The 19,927-nt window shown below is 39.1% G+C and overlaps 1 protein-coding gene across 1 annotated transcript in view; it reads right to left on the bottom strand.

Annotated features, from left to right (window-relative positions):
- The window catches only part of BRWD1 (bromodomain and WD repeat domain containing 1), a 46,569-nt gene that overhangs the window by 7,509 nt on the left and 19,133 nt on the right, over positions 1–19,927 (bottom strand). Inside the window, exons 21-39 of the mRNA XM_027701732.1 lie at positions 19,706–19,846; positions 18,009–18,094; positions 16,927–17,122; positions 15,816–15,932; positions 15,597–15,704; positions 15,156–15,280; positions 14,965–15,047; positions 14,535–14,646; positions 11,133–11,194; positions 9,232–9,387; positions 8,048–8,168; positions 6,642–6,767; positions 6,067–6,142; positions 5,578–5,622; positions 4,871–5,017; positions 3,994–4,146; positions 3,645–3,814; positions 1,960–2,195; positions 437–622 (exon numbers count right to left, since the gene is read on the bottom strand). Coding sequence (XP_027557533.1) covers positions 437–622; positions 1,960–2,195; positions 3,645–3,814; positions 3,994–4,146; positions 4,871–5,017; positions 5,578–5,622; positions 6,067–6,142; positions 6,642–6,767; positions 8,048–8,168; positions 9,232–9,387; positions 11,133–11,194; positions 14,535–14,646; positions 14,965–15,047; positions 15,156–15,280; positions 15,597–15,704; positions 15,816–15,932; positions 16,927–17,122; positions 18,009–18,094; positions 19,706–19,846 — 2,446 coding nt within the window. The remainder of the gene's footprint in view (positions 1–436; positions 623–1,959; positions 2,196–3,644; positions 3,815–3,993; positions 4,147–4,870; positions 5,018–5,577; positions 5,623–6,066; positions 6,143–6,641; positions 6,768–8,047; positions 8,169–9,231; positions 9,388–11,132; positions 11,195–14,534; positions 14,647–14,964; positions 15,048–15,155; positions 15,281–15,596; positions 15,705–15,815; positions 15,933–16,926; positions 17,123–18,008; positions 18,095–19,705; positions 19,847–19,927) is intronic.

The following is a 19,927-nucleotide window of genomic DNA, read 5'->3' as shown; positions in this document are numbered from 1 at the left end:
CAGTTTCTGAAGTCTTCTCAAATCTGGGACAGGCTCAAGCCACAGACATGATAAATAAAATACACTCTTGGTAAACAGTCAGGTGTTTCTGTTGTCATAAATTCCAGATTCACTCTACTTTTGGGAAAATTAGAACTTCTTCACGAGTTGTTGCTTTTTCATTAAGATATGAAATGTTGCAAGATATTCCCTTTTGGTTTCTGCCCTACTCCCCAAAGCACTGAAAAAAAACCATTTTAAAAGTTGAGTGGAGTATTTGAGAAGTTGAGTGGAGTATTTGAGAGTTTCAAAACTGCCATCAATAAAAAATTAGTATCTTACCTGTACAATAATTTAAAAAACCCACACTAATTACACTTATTTTTATACATAACATATATATGTACTTACAGACACTTGTGTTATTTGATTTGACACTGAAGCCCTGAGCCCTCACCTGTCTGTTTTCTCTGAGCAGCTCGATTCCGGGTTATCCTGCGGCTGCTGCCCTTCCTCCTGCACACCCCGTTGTGCAGAGGGGGGGACGCGACAGCCCCAGAACATTCTTTGCTGTCTTCTGAGCTGCTTGTGGAGGATGAAGATGAAGAGGAAGTGGATAAAGAGACCACTGAACCTTCACTTTCTGTTAAAAAAAACCAAAACAAACAGTAGTTGGCAATTAGAATTCCAAAGGGCTTCCAGTTAGGAGCTACATTTTGCTGATCCAGGATATCTTCATATTGTAGGATATATTTCCTACAATCCTGCATGAATATCTTACAGGGATGGGATTGGTAGCTCTGCAAAATATCCCACTCCATATTCCTGCAGTGCCAGGAAGCTTCTTCAACCTGTGTTTAAGTTGCAGTTAAAATACAACAGCTCTTTTCAAGCAACAGATTTAAAAGAAAAGCTTGTTAAACCCCCCCCCCCCCCCACAAAACATGTTCTGACAGGTTTCACCAGGACTTGCATTCTTTGAAATAAGCTGAATTTTTATCAAGGTGAGGTGTAGGGGAAGAAGGGAAAGACAAGGTTTTTATGTCTAGGGGACCTTCTGTAATTTTCTAATTTTGGATACCAATTTTCATGTTTTATATATGGGCATATAACCTGTATCTTATATAGTACCATCTATCAAATATACTATGCTTTCCTATTGATAGGTTTCTTGATTAATAAATGTTAAGTAAACTGTCTGTATTCCACATGATTTCAAAGCAAAAAGTTATGTTTGGTAGACAGATTTTTTATAACATTCATAGTAAATAATGTAGTAAGTGTCCAAAATTCAGTAAAATACACAAAATTCTGTATTACATAAAGAAACTAAAGCATACAGAAATCCTGTCTAAAGGATTTCATGTTAAAAATATAAACTATATTTAACAATTCAGAATGCAAATTATGGCAGTTCATAGAACCACAGAATGGTTTGGGTTGGAAGGGACCTCCTCCAGTGCCACCTCCTGCCATGGGCAGGGACACCTTCCACTAGACCAGGTTGCTCCAAGCCCCGTCCAACCTGGCCTTGGACACTTCCAGGGATCCAGGGGCAGCCACAGCTTCTCTGGGCAACCTGTGCCAGGGCCTCCCCACCCTCACAGGGAAGAATTTCTTCCCAATATCCCATCTAACCCTACTCTCTGTCAGTTTGAAGCCATTCCCCCTTGTCACTCCAGGCCCTTGCAAATAGTCTCTCTCCATCTTTCTTGGAGCTCCTTCAGGTCCTGAAAGGCCACAATCAGGTCACCCCAAAGCTTCTCTTCTTCAAGCTGAACAATCCCAGCTCTCCCAGCCTTTCCTCCCAGCAGAGCTGCTCCATCCCTCTGATCCTCTTGGTGCCTCCTCTGGACTCTCTCCAGCAGCTCCATGTCCTTGCTGTGCTGTTCCCCAGGGCTGGAACAGCTCTGCAGGTGGGAGGGTCTCACTAAAACAAGTTTATAATATTACAAATTTATAAATTACAAACTTGCTGACCTGATGATAATGCAGAACAGTTGGTCAGTGTTGTGGCTCTGGCTTTGCCATTCCTCTCAAAGGCTGCCAGGCGCACACAATCCGAGGATTCTCCGGAGGAACTCTGGTTGTATCTCCCAGCGTTCGGTTTATGGCTTGTGACACAGGCGGCTCTGCTTGAGGTAGGTTGGGGGAAAGAATCTTCTTGCTCAGATTCAACTTTTGCCTGAGACTTCAATGGTTTCTGCTTCGAATTTCTAGGGAAAGGGGAAAGAATGAATGAAAGAAAGAAATGCAACACAGGTTGTAAAACTGTGATAGAGAATGGTAATTATGTATTTTAACAACATGTCGCTAATGGAACACCGCAGGATTTTAGGGTTATGGAAGGGGAATTACATTTGTGACCTAAAGTGGGACAATTTTAACTCTGACAAGGCTAAACATTAAGTACTTTCATTAAAATAAGTCTGCACTCCTAGTGAAGTCATGCAAGAGGAGACATTGTTTCTCTGCTCTGAGCAATGTAATGCTGAATGTCCTTCAGACAATTCACATCTTCTTACTGTTCACCAGGAAATTTAAACAGCAGCCTCAATTCCTGCTGAATTCCCAGCCTCTGGTTTATTGCCCACCAGCCTCACACCAAGGCAAATTAACATTATTCCACAACAAACTGAGCTTCAAAGACACACAGAAGGTGTAACCTCAGAGAAAATTCACTGACTAAAATAAAGAGAAACTCACTGATTTGATTCCTCCTCCCTACACATTCCAGTGCCACCTCAGTCCTGCTCAGCCACTTGTTTTCACAGTCACATTCAGCCACTTGTTTTCATAGTCACATTCAGCCACTTGTTTTCACACTCAGAACCATTTTGGCACTTGGTTCCTTACACTGCAAGGTTTCCAGACATTCATCCAGGGGCACAAGATGTCTAATGCTTTTTCTGCCATCCAAACCCTCTCCCAGATAGTCCCAAACAAGTCACACACAATTCTCCAGGTATGAGCAGACAGGTGGTTTCAAAGGACAATTTCTGCCCACCTTGGTGTGTGTTTCTTTATTTGAAAATATAAAAGCAACCCCCTGAAATTAGATTTATTTTTTTATTTTAAAACTCTTATTCCTATGCTTTCACTGCTACAGAAGAAAGACTGGACAGCAGCAGAAAGGGAGCAGCTCAGTTTTAATTATTTACCATGGTTAGCTTTTGTCTTTTGTCCCACTTCATCCCACATATAAATTAACAATATGAGTTAATTATGTCAAACAGCAATTGTGCCAAAAGCTTGTTTGCCTTCAAAAGAGAAAAGGCAAATCCAGCTGCCAAATGAATGCTACAGCAAGTGACAACTTCCATAAATTCCACAGGACTGACTTTACTCTGTACATGATAAAATATGTAATATGTGCAAACTTACTGTTTCACTCCTCGTTATTTCAGTCAAATTAAATATTGACTCCCTGACTCAAATATTCAAAGAAACCCAAAAGTGAACCTCCAACCTTTCCTTCTCTTCTGTCCCTTTGCTGTTTCACAGATAGTTTTACGCTACAAAAAACCCACTGTGTTTTTGCAACAGAATTATAAAAAAATCTCAAGGAGCTTGCAAACCATTTAATAAATCAACTGTTCTCCTCTTCACAGACTAAATGTGACAGTCAAGGTCAATATTAGTGTCTACATCTTGATAATAATTACCTGAGCATTTTGCTGGGCTGCTGCACTGAGCTCTGATTGTTGAATCTCCTGGTGTACCTCTGGTTCCTTCGGAGCTTTTCATTCTGTTTCTGCCCATTTTTGAAATCTGAAACAATTCTTCTTATTTTCTCTTCAAACAGTGCTGACAATCTCAAGGTCATGCTGTAAATCTAGGTAAGGAAGTGGCTCATATTAAAAACGAATCCTTTTATCCAAGAATAACAGCTCTAAAATTAAAAACTGTATAGAAAAAGCAGCAGAAAAAGCACATCCAGCCCAATGTAACATTCCAAAATAATACCTCGTTTCATTAAGACATTCATAAACCCCCCAAAATATTTACAGCTACCTTTGATTTTTTGTTTGGAGTATAAGATTTTGCATTACTAAATATCAGCCTTATATCCTTGCACAGTTCCATTGGAGTGTCATAATTCCCAGCTTCCAGAGTTTCTTTCACTGTACCAAAGTCCATTGGAGTGTCTATGATGTTTCTGTAATCCTGGATAAAACACAGGGGAAAAAAAAAGGATTCTGTGAAGGAAAAAACGACACTTTTGAGTTTATTTCTGTAATTTGAAGGTAGCTAAAATGACCCAGATTATTTTCACCTAAAAAATGACCCAGATTATCTTCACCTAAAAATGACACAGATTATTTTCACCTAAAAATGACCCAGATTACCTTAACCAGCAGTGAAAAACCAAGCACCTGCCACAGCAGAAAGCAACGTTTTTGCTGACACTACTTGATTTAAAGTCTCCTCTTCATTATCCCATGAATTTTACTATAAGAAACAACTGATTTGGTGTAAAAAACAACAAAAAACCCCCAATTGAAAACACCTCAATCTTCCTTTCTCTCCTGTTAACGTGTTTTAGAGAACTTTAAGATGTTTTTAGAACCTGAAGCGAGACTCAAACTCCAAATGAGAAGACCTCAGGAAAAGAGTTAGATGCTTGTAAAGAAGTTTTTTTTCCTTTAAATTAAGTTAGTTGGGTTTTTAGACAAAAATAGGGACTGAAAAGTTAGAGAGAATACCATGAACAACTAAAAGAAAGAGAAGGAACAAATCAATTTGAGCTCAGGTTCAATCAACTGGTTTTGTAGATTATCCCTCAATAAACTACTTTTAAGTAAGAAAATATAAATTTATCTGAAATTATTTCCCTATGAAAGCAAGTGAAAAAAAAAAGACTTTGAGAAGGTTATTAAGAACAACTTACAGGATATTGATCCAGGTCAACAGGCTGCCTGAAAGGTTCTGAATCCTCACACTGGAAAATTAAATTCACCAGTTCCATGCACTGCTTCTTCCAACAGTTCTCATCATAGCCACCTTTCACACTTTTCCCTTTTTTTAAGCCTCGTCCCTTGGGAATAAAAAAATAAGGAAAAGCATTACTGAAATACAGCAAGAAAAAATTCAACTTGATAATCCCTCTGCAATTATTTTTGTGGCAGAAAAATGCACTTCCAAACATTGTTTTATAACAAAAAGTTCACTCTTAATATTCAGTAATAAAATTGTAACTTTTATTATAAATTTATATTATAAATTATTAAGAAAATCTAGCAAAGCATACTATTTTCTTTTACTATATTTAAACATTTTTAATACTAAAGGCACAAACCACATACCTCCTGATACATATTATTCTCAAAAGATTTAAATAATATCCTTCACTCACAGTATTTTTCCCAAGCATGTCAGGGAATAATGATTTTATTTCAGCACCAGACAGATAATTGAAAACTCTTCACTGGTATCAAACTTGTAAATAATATTTTCCCACACAACTATATAGAATGAGTACAGAAGCATTAAAACAGCTTTAAATCCATCAGGAAAATTCTGTTCTGTAATTGTTGTAAAAGCAAGCATCCCTCCCACAGAATTTTGGGTTATAAAGGTAAAGATCAGCCAACTCACTTTTCTCCTTCTATAGGATGTTCTTGGAACACATTTTTCATCGTCCTGCACAAAATAAAATCAATCCTCTTCAAAATGATGGATGAAAAAAGAGGTGATATGTGCTCAAAGTGTCATTACATTGATATTGTGGTAAAAATGGATTTTTATTCTCAATTCTCTCAACAAGACAGAAGATGAGCATGGAAAAATACAGCACAGCATTTGAGGGACTTGGAAAGCAATATCCTTGACCCCACCAGTGAAAATTCCTGACTCCAACTCTTTGTCCTTATTACAAAGGAAAGATCACCACCAGGAGTTGCAAGAAGAAGATACCCACCAGCTTTGAACCTCAGGGACTGATTCACTGATAATAAATATCATAAAACATTCATAAAAATTCATAATATAGTCCATGTTTGTATTAGCGAATAATTCTAATTTGAAGTCTGGTGGTCTTTTCTTACATAAATTACTGGAATTATCCACCCAAATAAAAAAGCTTACCAGATCAGCATCATGACAGTCTTGTTCATCATCTGTAGTGCTACACAGTTCAAAAATGTTTGTACAGTCCTGATCACTGCAATGCAATTAAATCTCTGTTACTGGAAGAGCAAAAGCAGGGCTGCTGTTCCCTAAACTCAACCACAGCCAAGAGCTACTTGTAAAAAGGAAGACAGTAACTAAGAATTAATACAGAAATTAGCATTAGGAATTTGAAAGGGGTTTTCCCACTTCTTCCAAAATAAACCTCTCAAGTGGTTTATTAAGTGAGTTCCTGCAACTGGAACTCCTACCCATGGCAGCACAGAATTTACTGTATGGGTTGAGCTACTCATCCTCAATGTCAAGTGATATTTTGATACTATAAATACCAGGGAAAACAATTTAAATGCCTCTAAGTTGAACATCTCAGTATTTAAAATAAGATTCAGAAAGAATTATACACCTGTCCTTGCAGTGCACTGAGAAACAACCAAAAGCAGCACTCACAGCAAAGGGATATTAAGCTGCTTATACTCTCCCACTGTTGAAAAGCACGAGGGTTCCAACATTATTTAGATTAAAATGCCACTTACTTGATGAACTTTAAGAGCTGGGTAGTGATCTTTTTTGCAGCTCTGGCAATGGCACTCCCAGGTTCATTGAAGGTTCTGGCATTGCTTTCAATGTATCTGACTTCCCAAACCAAAGCTGAGATTCTCCTTCAAATCAGAAAACACTGAACATTTAAAACTAAAGAAAAGCTTAAAACCAGCAAAAACTGCATCTTAGCAATTTTCTGGCCATGTTACATTTAGATGCCCTTTGTTTTGTGTCTCACTAGATCAGTCTCAAACTTTTCATTCACGTGGAAAATGCAAGGAAGCAAAACCAACAGTGCACATATTGAATGATTTGTTTTCCAACTTGTTATTGATAATTCACCCTCAGAAAGTTTGGGATATAAATTCATACATGGCCATGTAAGCACTAGTATTTGTTACCAGTAAATCATAAAATACCACTGAAATAATCCTGAGGATTGTGGATTCCTTGGAATCTTTAAAAAGATTTTTTTAAAAGGTTACATTTCACATGAACCAAAGGGGGGGAGGAGTATTATTTAATCACTGTAAATTATTACATTTTTTCTGGACACATCAGAAGGTGCTTCCACAAAGCCCTGACAAATGGAACACAACTTGTATTTGAAGAATTTTTAATTAATAAATACAAGGCACAAGCAATTAAAAAAAGTGAAAAGCAGCTTTGTCTAATTAAATTTTTAAAGACAGCTACAAGGTTCCTTTCTGTCTTCCCTCACAGACCTTGCTTTGAGGCCACCAGGCAAAGCAGTGCCCTCTGTAAAATGACAGATGTGAGAAACTGCTACAAATTAAAACTATAACTTGATAGAAATGAGCTCCCACAAATGTGTCATTTCATTTTTATAACTCATTTCTCTAATTCCTTATAGCTGGCAGTTCTTCAACTACAGAATTTCAAATTATTTCCCAAGACATTGGTTCCATGGTATAGAGGAGGAAAACCACTATTAATGACTCTTCACTGTATTTGCAGACACATTGAATGCAGGTCCAGATGAAAAATATATTTAACATTATTTTAGAGCTATGGACACCCAGCACATCCAGCAAATCAGAACTTTATCATCACTACACTCTCCTCTCCTTCTCTTCTTTAAGTTTTATCACTTGAAATGCTGGTGATAATATTTAACATTTCACCCCTGTGTTTAAGCCCATTTCTTAAAGTAATTTAAGAGCTTAAGGGCTTAACCCTCTTCAAATTCAAAGTAACTGAAGTCCAGCACTTCAAAACCTGAACTGCCTTTAGGACTGAAGTAAGTTCAAGGTTTTTTTTTTTAAATATTTGGTGATTTCAAAGAGAAAATTTCTCAGAGAATAAGTGTCAGTGTTCATTGTAAGTCTGAAAACATTTCCAATATGATCTCATCCCATGTTCCCCTGGAAGCACTGACCTGTAGAACCTGTTAGCCAGCCTGGTCCTGATGGTGTTGAGGTCTGTGGGATAAGCAATCACTGTGCAGTATTTGGGGTATGTGCACAGGTCAACAGGGCCAGAGAAAGGTGCTGAAATGTCTGGGAAGAAACAGCAACAACAGCAAGATTTAACTGTTTGAACTGCAGCCTTCCAGTACCTGAGGGGAGCTCACAGGAAACATGGACAGGGACTATTTACAAGGAGTGACAGGACAAGGGGGAATAGCTTCAAACTGACCAAGAGTAGGATTAGATGGGATATTGGGAAGGAATTCTTCCCTGTGAGGGTGCCCAGAGAAGCTGTGGCTGCCCTTGGATCCCTGGAAGTGTCCAAGGCCAGGTTGGATGGGGTTTGGAACAATCTGGGATAGTGGAAGTTGTCCCAGCCCATGGCAGGGAGTGGGAACGGATCTTTAATGCCCCTTCCAACCCAAACCAGTCTGTGATTCTATGAACCGCCATAATTTGCATTTGCATTCTGAACTGGTAAATAAAGGTTATATTTTTAACATGAAATCCTTTAGACAGGATTTCTGTAGGGTTTGGTTTTCTTGCAGGGGGTTGGAACTAGATGATCTTTAAGGTCCCTTCCCTTTAAGATTCTGTTTCAAAGCTCGTAGGCAGATGACAATTGAGGCAGGTGTTCAGTTTTTATGTATAATTCTTGATAAAACCAATGACTTATAAAATTATCACAGAATGTGCTGAGTTGGAAGTGACTCACAAGGATCAGAGTCCAACTCCTGGCCCTGCAGGTCAAGATCCTCAAGAATCCCACCATGTGCCTGAGAGTATCATCCAAATTCTCCTGGAGCTCTGGCAGCTTTGGTGCTGTGCTCACTGCCCTGGGGAGCCTGTTCAGTGCCCAACCACCCTCTGGGGGAAGAACCTTTTCTGAGATCCAACCTAACCCTGCCCTGACACAACTTCAGGCCCTTCCCTGGGTCCTGTCCCTGTTCCCCCAGAGCAGAGCTCAGTGCCTGCCCCTCAAGTTGTGACTGCAATGTGCTCTCCCCTCAAATCTCTTCCAGGCTGAACCACATAAAAACATATGAACATTTACAGTACTCTATCCAGGGAATGGGATGCCATGGATATTCCAGGGCTCTTTATAAATCAAGGTTAGGAGCAAAACTACCTAAAGCTTGGATTCCATGCTCACCAAGAGTCATAAGCTGATCAATACCACTGATAATCCGTTCACAGGCTTCATCACGGGATTTCATCCCCCACTCCCCTTCCTGGGGTTTGTACAGGAGCCTCTCCACCTCTTCTGGGGTCACAGAGACGCTGCCCCCTAATTCTTCAGGCTGATCCACTGAAGAGACACAGCAGAGAGGGGAAGGAGTGAGAACACACAACAAGATAAGTTGTGTAGTACTCACACTTATTAATCAAGGACCAAAAAAAAAAAAATCAATCTTGCCTTGAAATGGAGTTTGATGATAAAACTATGGGGAAAAGATTACACAAAATGTATGTAACAGCAAAATATCCTTTATTCTCTCCTTCTGCAGTTCTGAACTTCCAGAAAACTTTTTCCTCCCCTTCTTCTAAGCACAAGACTTAACAGAGGACTTGATTCAGAAGGGCTGTTTATGTTTTTTTAGATGCACGTCCTAAACTTCACAGGATCACAATTTCATGAGCCAGTTTGTGCCACAAACCTTTAAACAGCTGCAGGTTAGACCTTGTGACACCCTTCTTGGCATTGATGACTGATCTTCTGACAATTTTAAAATATTTGTTTTCAGCATGGCAGATTTCAAAGCAACAAGAATGCTGGCTCAGAGCTGGATATAAACAGCACTTCCACCAGCATGGAGAGTCTGTCCATGGAAAATGAAGGCAAGGAAGGAAAAGGCTCCTTGGCAGTGTCAGGATGACTGTAATCCATGAATATGCTGCATATCAAGACTAAAATACATTTCAGCTACAACTAATGCAGGGAAAAATCCAAGTTTTAATGGGGGATCCTCTAAGTTTACCAAAAGTACTATTTTTTCCCTTCAGCTGAAGAGGGTTAGTCTTAACTCAAACAATTTCTAGTTCTCTGTTCATTATTGCACTGACAGAGCCCTAAAGTGTTTGTTATCCACTTGAACAACACTAAACATGAAGCAGTTCTTCAAGACACATCTGAATGTGTGTCTTGATAACCATGAGACAAAACTTATGCTGGCAGGATCCAAAAAAAACCAATTATTAGAATCCTCAGTGCTGCTGTTGTCCCACACATCCATCTCAGCAAACTGAATGGAGAAGAAATATTTTGGGAGAAGAGTGGTAAACCCAAGGTACAGTTTCCATCTGATCTGTAAGTCATTCCATTGAAAAACAAGGAAGGGAAAGCAAAGGAGAAGGGGTTTAAATCCCTTTTTACACTACATTGTGAACATAATAGTGGTTCTATAAATGCACTGAGTCTGTCTAACAGCTTTACTTCCCTACAGAGTGTTGTTTTCTGCCTGGAAAGAACGAAAACAAGGAGTTCTGGATTCTCCTTAGACAATTTTTGTTCTTCCTGCAGACAAGTGGTTGCTGTGGTCCTTATCCATGACCTGTTCAGAGGATGTTATTCCCAATTTTTTGACCTTATCCACCAAAGACACATCACCATTTAGCTTTTTTTTTATTCCTGTGTGTCCCTTCCCTGTTTTCCCTGTGGTAAAGTCACGGACACAGATTAGAGAGAACATCCTCCTGTGTGCAATATATTCAGATTTAAGAAGAAATAGAGTACAAGCCTTTCAGATGTCTGGGAAACACCCAGAAAAGGTTATTAATAAATTAAATTTATTGTCTTTTTTTACAGCTTATTCAGTAACTATTCTCTCAATAACTCCCAAACTTTCTCCAAACATTTAAAGTAATTCCTTTAAAATTGCCTTGGAAGATGCAAAGGGAAAAATATAAGTATATTTCATTGAATCTGAATCAAAACTGTCTTTAAGAACTCACAGCAAAGACAGGAATCACCTCAGGTCCAGTACCTGAATGAAATTAAACACTGGAAAGAGGGAGAAGCACATTAAAGCAATTTATTAACAGGTTTCTACCTACCATTATCAGGAACTGGTTCCATGTCCCAGGGGCTCAGCTTTTCAATTTCACCATTGTCCCATCTGATTCACCACAGAAAAAGTAAAATAAAATAATAATAACTTCAAGTTATCTTGGCTCAGATGTATTCCCTCCAAGCATATTTCAATCACAGCTATAAGAACACTTAAATGACAGCTATTTTTAGGTATTGGCAAAATATATTGTATAAACTTGCATGTAAACAAACCAGCAAAAAGGAAACATTTTTCAAGTTAAAACTGTCCTGATTTTGGCTGTATGCAACCTACCCAATTTATAAATCAATTTTACAAAGCCTGTATTGAGAAGCTTAGGAAGAAAAATAAGCTGCACACCTGGAAAAGGGAGATAACAACATCAAGGGAAGGATTTGAGGAAAAACACAGGAGAGGATTTTTCTGCTGACCCCAACAGGAGTTGGGCAAGTCCATGGAATGTGCCAGAATAAGGGAGGTATTTCCCATATTAACATTTCATTTTATAAGGCAGACCATATTAAACTAAAGAAAATAAATATCAAATGAAGAAACTGAAGTTAATTAAGGTCTAACTGAAGCAAAAGCAAACAAGTGAGATTGATTAACCTGTATGTTTGCTCTGACACTTCAATGTCAAGTATGAACATCAGTTTGAGATCCCTCCAAATCCTTACATATTTTTAAAAACACCTAAAATACCACTAAATTTTGGTATTTCAAACATAAGAAATGTCTGACTGGATCAGCTGGTCCAACTGCACCAGTAATTTGTGTCCTTGAAGCTGTAAGTGGAAGATGCTGTTTGCAGCCCATATGATCCTGGTACAAGCCCATTCCACTCCTCATTCCAGCATTCCTGATCCCTGTATTCCTCCAGGCATGGCTGTGAACACATCCCAACCTATTTCCTTTACTATCTGCTGATTTTTGTCCAGTATCTTTTTGAACCTGCTGATATTGTTCTCAGAGCCTCCTATGGAAATGTATTTGCTCCAATCCTGTCAGCTTTGTTTCTCTAACAGCTTTTATATATATTATTCTTTTATATATATATATATATACACATGCATTATTCTTTATTATCAGCACCTACCAAAAATAAATGTATCAGTCTACAGTTGACCATTTTCCCTCCTAAGCTTTGCCAGCAGCTTCCTGGCGGAGTTTTCCAAATTCCTGGGTGAATGCCATCGAATTCTGATGCCTTAATAAACTCAGATATTTGGTCTAAAACCTCCTGTGTATTTATTTCAAACCAACTGGAAATTGAAGTGACCACACTCAGAGCATTCTGTAATTAAACCTCTGCTCAGGCAACAGCATCTCTCCATTGTTTTGGATTATCCAATGGCTTAGGAAAACTAGGATGCACCACATTCAGCCTGTTTGATCTCTGAAGGTTCATCAGTTCAGTTCTCCTCCCCAGCTACTGTACAACACTTCAGAAGTTGCTGATATTCCCAAATGGATAAACTACTCCATAATTTTGCATGTAAGACTTTATCAACATAGTTTAGTACAGCTTAAGCCCCACTTAGTTCTGCTTAAGTTTTATTTATCCAAGCAACATAACATATCAAGCTGCTTCTACACATACACCTATTATTATCTAGCCAATAAAATAACAAAAAAATCAATTTATCTTCAGTTTATTTCTTATCCATACAACAGTAATGGTGATAATTTGAGATTACTGAGTGTGTGACAAACAGAGTAAGTCACAAAACCCAAATACACCTGTCAAACGCTCCAGATATTTTTATATACATATCTTAAGATTCTCCTCTAGAAGAGCTGTTTGTGAGACCAGTTAGAACAGTCACATTCTCTCCAAGGGCAGCACAGATCCTGGAGGAGATCCCTTTGGAAAATGGTCTTTGGGGAGTACAGCATTCCTTCCCTGTTCAGTTATGAAGCTCTGCTTTGCTAAAGGCTGGTACATTAAAATATTGAAATATCCTTTAGCCCTCACAGAAGAAAGGAGCTCAGGAAATTGGCTCCAGGCTCTGTTTCATAACTGGAAACTTGATTTTGAACTGGGCAAGAAAACAACCAAATCCAGCTAAACTTGCTCTTAAGGAACAACTGTGGTACATAACAAAATAAATGATGAGATGTACAGATATGGGAAGTAACAGAAGAGGCAAGAACTTCAATCTGGGGAGTTAATTCCACCTTCCCACCAAGGAAAATCAATGGGAGAGAAGACAAGGAAAGCAGATGAGACAAGGAACCAAAATATGTAACACAATCTTGGCAGTCTCACAGAATTGCCTATTACCTATAAATATTTCTTCTCTTTGTGCTGAGCAACAAGTTCAAAAATCTCTGAGCAAAAAAAAAACCAAAATTAAAAAGCCCTTCAACAATGAAAATCTGAATATTAAATGTACTGTAAAAGATATGGGAACAATCCCTGGGCATGGTAAAAATAGGAATAGTAAGTATTCATTGTTTATTCTCCTTACAGTTGTCCCTCACTGCGAGGATCCAAAGCAGGCAAGATCCCAGGATTATCCTTCCAGTGCCCAGTGGGAAGTTACAAGAAAGCTGGAGAAGGACTTTTCACAAGGGCAGGTACTGACAGGACAAGGGGGAATGGCTTCAGACTGACAGAGAGCGGGGTTAGATGGGATATTGGGAAGGAATTCCTGGCTGTGAGGGTGGGGAGGCCCTGGCCCAGGTTGCCCAGAGAAGCTGTGGCTGCTCCTGGATCCCTGGAAGTGTCAAAGGCCAGGTTGGACGGGGCTTGGAGCAACCTGGGCTAATGGAAGGTGTCCCTGCCTGTGGCAGGGAGTGGAATGAGATGATCTTTAGGGTCCCTTCCAACCCAAACTATTCTGTGTTTCTGTTCCACGCAGCTTGGACAGGGCAGGACAAGGATGATGTCCTGATTCTGAACACTGAGGTCCAGAAATATCTTTGTTGATCTTCCCCTTTGTGTGAAGGTCTCTTTGTTGATATGGAAAACGGTGCACAATGTGACAGACAGAAGTGTGAGGACTGGAAGCATAAGGACCATGATGTCACCAACCACAGCAGAGATTCAGCATCTCCCATCCAAAACCAATTATCAATGAAGACCAATAATTAAATGTTCACCAAAAAATGCAATGCTTGGCTCATGGAAGAGATCCAGCCTTAGTCATTACAGAAAATGTGAAGAGGCCAACAACTCCTTTTCTCATATTGCTATCCATTAACAAGTTGCCACAAGTTCTTACATATTCTTACTACATTAGCAACTTAAAACCACTAAGTGACAATAAAACCAGGAAAATTATTTAATTGAGCAATTTATACATTCTCACACCAGTAAAGGCAGCTGTGTGAGAGGCAACCCACACCACCACCAACAACAGAAGTGTAAAATCTTGTTGTACTTAAATCTTGTTGTACTTACTTAACACTGTAGCACTGGAAGTGACTGTCTGGGTACTGAGGCTGGTAAGGTTCTTGTCCCAACACTGTCCCAAACCACCAGGCATCGTCGATGATGGAGCGGAACCTGTCGGCTACAGCACAACACTCTGCTCAGATATTCTGCTAAGGGAAGTTATTTAACTGCTTCTCTTCTACAGGCAATTAGAAAAACTGCTGATAAATGTCATTTCTTGATTTCTTTTTGCAATTAAAGTTCTAAACCCACTGGCACACACAAAAAGAGATGAGATCTCAACAGACGTTTTGATGACCCTCTTAAGCTCCAAGGCTCAAATTTCTAATTCTTACCTACCAGGAAACCCTCTGAATCTACAGACAAGCAGGAATTAGCCAAGGACACATTTCTGATTTCAAAACTGATCAGTCAAACCCTCAGCAAACACACTTACAGGCCTGCCAGTTCCTCTGCCGGGCTTCGTCGTAGAACTGCCGTAAGATAAGGAAGTCGATAACGTCTGGCATGTCGTGGTACCTACAGGAAAAAAAATCCCCTATTTCACTTGTTCCTCAGGGCTTTAGGAGGAAGATTCAACAGAAGCACATTTTTAAACAGTTTTCAGAAAAGCAGAAATGCACATACCTGATGGAAAACGATTTGTCTGTGTGCTTGCCAGTGGCGTGGTCTATAAAGGCGAGCTTGAGGCAACACAGCGTGGGAGGGCCAACTTCGTACCTAATTCCAACAATTTTTACCAATTCCTGATCCTACAGGTAAGAAAAAACAGCTTCAGGAAGTTTTACCCTAGGGACTATGCACAGAATTGTCAGTTTAACATCAGTTAAACAACTGCACCATGTGCAAAAACCTCCAAATATTGAAACTAGATGGGAGATTTCAATGACAGTCAGTCAAACCTGACACTCCTAACACAGGGATTTAATCTGGGCTTCCCACAGGGAACTCTGAAGACATTCTGGGAATTGAAGACACTCTCCCCTGTTGTTTTACAAACAGTGTAATGAAACTTTTTCGTCACAGATGACTGATACTGAACCCACAGACTCCTCAGTGCACACCTACCCTAAGCACTACTTTCCTCCACGGTTCCTTGTGTGGATTCAGTTCGTAAATGTTATTTCTTCTCACTTCTTCAATGTAAGCTTCGTGCCCTTGTCGGAAATATATCACCTAAAACAAAGCCAAACAAAGCCCAACAAACCCCAAACAGTCAATGTCTTCCTGTATTTAGTAATTAGGATAATCACAGAAGCACTGGGAGATTTTAATCAGTGTTCCTACCTCGTCACCCATCTGAGGGACAAAGGGGGATCTCCGAAGAGCTGTGTCTGTGATCCAAACTGGAGGGTGCCAGTCATGGGACAATTCCATGTTTAATGGTTGTGTTCCAGCATCAGCCTTCACAAAATTAGACATAATGGACACAAATTCAACTCATTCCATTTTAATTTGGCACACAACAACTTATTAAAAATTTATCAAGCTGTAAGAAACTATTTGAGATTATTCGGAAAAAAGTGGAATGATGGAGAGAAAAACATGGCTAAAACATATCAAAATTACCTCAAAAAAACAATTTGCTTGCTCCTTTATGGTAGAAAATAACAAATAGGAGTTATTGTAACTTAAAAAAGGGTAATTGTTTAAATTCACTAAAAAATTTTTGAAAAATTCTTGTAACTAATAAATAAAATAATAATAAAAAATTAAACATTTAACTTAAGTATAAATGGGCATCATCAATACAGTGACTGTGTCCCTTAAAATGGGCATGTTATTTAAAACCAGACAGTTTGACAGGATTATAGTCACAGAGTCATGGAATGGTTTGAGTTGGAAGGGACCTTAAGGATCATCTCATTCCAAACCCCTGCAGGGACACCTTCCACTGTCCCAGGCTGCTCCAAGCCCCATCCAACCTGGCCTTGGACACTTCCAGGGATCCAGGGGCAGCCACAGCTTCTCTGGGCAACCTGTGCCAGGGCCTCCTCACCCTCACAGGGAAGAATTCCTTCCCAATATCCCATCTAACCCTACTCTTTGTCAGTTTGAAGCCATTCCCCCTTATCCTGTCACTCCATACCCTTGTGAAAAGTCTGACATTCTGTACAGATATTTAATAAACACATTTCCCTTTTAACACCAGCAACCCTGAGAACCCTTTTTATGTGGAAAGCAAAACTGACTTCACTTGGAATGCTGATTCTTCCCTACAAATCAGCAGATGCCTCACATTTAGGACGGCCTCAAACTAATTCCACACAACTGTGTGGAGTGACACCAACATTCTTGTCTAATCACAACAAAACGACTTTAACAGTTTCCAGTGAGGAGGCCTAAAACCTGAGAGAGAAATTACTTAAAGACTGAATAAAAGCAATGAAATTTATACCTCCTCCTGCCTTTTTGGTTTGGGTTTTTTTCTCCTTTTCCTCCTTCTTCTCTTGGGAGGGGATGATTTCTCTGTGGACGCCTCATCCTCCGAGGTGCTGCAGTACCGGAGCACTTTGCGCCGCGACGTCCGCACGGGGGGCTGGAGGTTGATCCCGGCGTCCGCGATCCAGTCGGAATATCTGCTCGAGGAATCACTGTCCAAGGGGCCAGGGAAACACAGACATGGAACCAAGAGGTCAATATTTCCAGCAGGTAACAACTGCTGTTGAAAGCAGCATCAAAATCACTACAATTCCTTTGACCTTGTCATGACAATTACTTCAAGTTTAACGTGATTTTTTTGGGGAACAACAGGAATTCAAAGCACAGTTCCTAAAGAAACTGAAGTCTGGTGATTTCTAAAATCAGATATTTTATTCAATAAAGTTGTGCAATGAAGTTCTGGACTAGTGAGGAGCCCTCCCTAAAGAACACAGTAGACAAACACTGCTTAAATTCTTTACAGTTATACACAACTCACAGCTACACATCTGATTTTTCTCTCTCTCTCTCTCAGCATTTTTAGGTTCTACTACTACAGAGTTCTAGAAAAAAATATCTTAAAGAGCCAAAACAGAGTGATTAAAAAGGTATCTACAACTTCAGTTCTACATAAAACTAGAACCTTATAAAAATTAACATTTTTTCCCAATACATTTTGTAGAGCAAGGAATTGACTGTTGTTGTATTATTCAAATAAATAAACATATACAAACAAAAAAGCCGCCCAAACCAAACAAAATCGCTCACACCTCAAAACCCCAACAGAAAATAACACAGTATAAGTGTTCCAGGCTATTCGCTCTCTCTTTGTCATCTAACAAAAAAACCAGAGGGATTTGAAATTACATTAAAAGACAGAAATTATTTGGTGAAATGGAACAATAAATAACAATTCAGTGTGTCAGTAAAGTATAGGAATTCTAATATAGAATGTAATCACGTCTCAGGCACACCAGAGCTTCTGTACAACTCTGAAGTTGCCAAAATTCAAGTCAAACTCATGACCAAGTAAAATCTGGGATGTTTGTTCACTTTTACCTTGAACTATTACTGTTGCTTTTCTTGTCACTTCTCCACTCTTCCTCTTCATCTGATGAGCCAGAGCCCTCACTTTCTTCAGCTTCCTAAATTTAAAGACAAGCAGTCAATCCCAAATTTTCTCAGAGCACGTGTTTGAAGGATTTGAAACATAAACCCACATTTATATTATCAAGTAAAAAGTTAAAATGGAAATGAAAGGAATCAGGGCATGTAAAGTACAGCAGGAAATCTCTCTCAGAGGGAGGAATTTACACATTGCAAAAGGAAAAGATCAAGAGAAAACATCACATCTCCCCTCCACACACAACATGGGTATATTCTGTCCCTTTTATGTTTTTTTTTTCTTAATTATGAAAGTTAGAATCAGGTGATTTTTTTTTTCCCCTGGTTTTGGCATCAACTGATTGACCAAGTACTAACTGGGTGTATTCCTGCATGTATTTAAATGCAAAACTACATAGTACAGATACATCAAAATATATCATGACTTCAGTAATTTCCTGATTGTTGTTCAGCTTTTTATTTGCATCAACTTCATGTTTTAAATGTGTTTTCCACAGCTGGAATGACTAAGCATAATGCATTGTTTATTTCACAAGTTCTGTGTTGTCAAGCAAAAAAACCAGAAATAATAAAACCCCAATAAACAAAACTGAACGTGAAATTTCAGTTCTTTTTTCATCCTACCATTCACAGGAATAAAACCAAAAAATAAACCAAAAAACCTGGAACATTTACATAAATGCTCAGATTTTTATAAGATTATTACTTCAAATATTATTTGGTCAAACATCACTTTTTCAAAAACATTTCAGACATGCAGTATTTACAGGACACTGCACACAACTCTCCCATTATCACTTTGTGCTGTCAGGTGGCAGAAGTCTCCTGTCACCTGCCCTTCCACACTGTTCCCAAAAGAAGGAAAACCTGAACTTCTCATTAAATTTAAGTGACTTAATTGTTTTTAACCACATTGAAATTCTTTATTAAGAGGCCAGAAGAGGAGAGTCCATTTCCAAGGAATATCATTCCTTGCCTTACTTACAAAATTTCCTTATCTCCTGAACATTTGTTCACCATTCTTCTTTGACAAAGTGACTGCTCCAACCTTCTCTACTCCTTCCAATTCTTCCCCTTTTCCCAGTTTGAGACTATTTCCTTTCCTTCCTTAAAACAACTCCAGTCCAACAGTCTGAATTACACTGATTTACAAATTCTGATAACCCAACAGCCAAAAGCTCCTGCTGCCCACAGCAAAGTCCTGTGTCACCCCAAGCCAAGAGGAACAGACCCTGTGGAAGAATCACATCACCAAAGACCTTCACAAGGTCCACTTTTAGTTGTGTGCACAAATTTGGAAGGTTTTCACAGAGAAACAGCAAAGCCCATCTAAAATCCAAACTTCAGTTGAAGTCAGTTGTCCATCAGGTTTTTGCATTTGGTTTAGAGGATCCTCAGCAAAACCAGTTCAGCCATTTATGAAGTGACAGGAAAGACTGTTGTTATCAAAGCAACAAATATGAAAGCTTGGGATGTGCCAAAAATAATGAAGCCCAGAAAAATACTTCCTCTGGAAAAAGAGGAGGTTTCTTTGTTTGCTTGTTTGTTTTAAGAGAGAAAAGGCACATTTACATGAAACTTCACCTACTGAGGAGCTCAAGTTCAAAATGAGAACTCAGAAAAGAGCTCACCTGGTCTATCAAGCCCAAGCAGTTGTCCCTTTCCTCATCAGAAGACTCCAACTGTTCAAGGTTTTTCCGTGTTCGGTAATTGGAATATTTCCGTCTGTGCAGTCGGCGCTTCGATTGGATTAATGAGGACTCAGAGTCACTCTAATTGGAGGTGAAAAAACAACAAGTTAAATAAAAATATTTATGTGGCACACTTGTCTGAGGGTGAAAGGGTGGCTAAAA

Source organism: Neopelma chrysocephalum, unplaced genomic scaffold, assembly GCF_003984885.1.
Source record: "Neopelma chrysocephalum unplaced genomic scaffold, ASM398488v2 Primary Assembly neopelma1_166, whole genome shotgun sequence".
Classification (NCBI taxonomy): domain Eukaryota; kingdom Metazoa; phylum Chordata; class Aves; order Passeriformes; family Pipridae; genus Neopelma; species Neopelma chrysocephalum.
The sequence above is the reverse complement of the archived record's forward strand: the minus strand, read 5'-3'. Positions and strand labels throughout refer to the sequence as shown.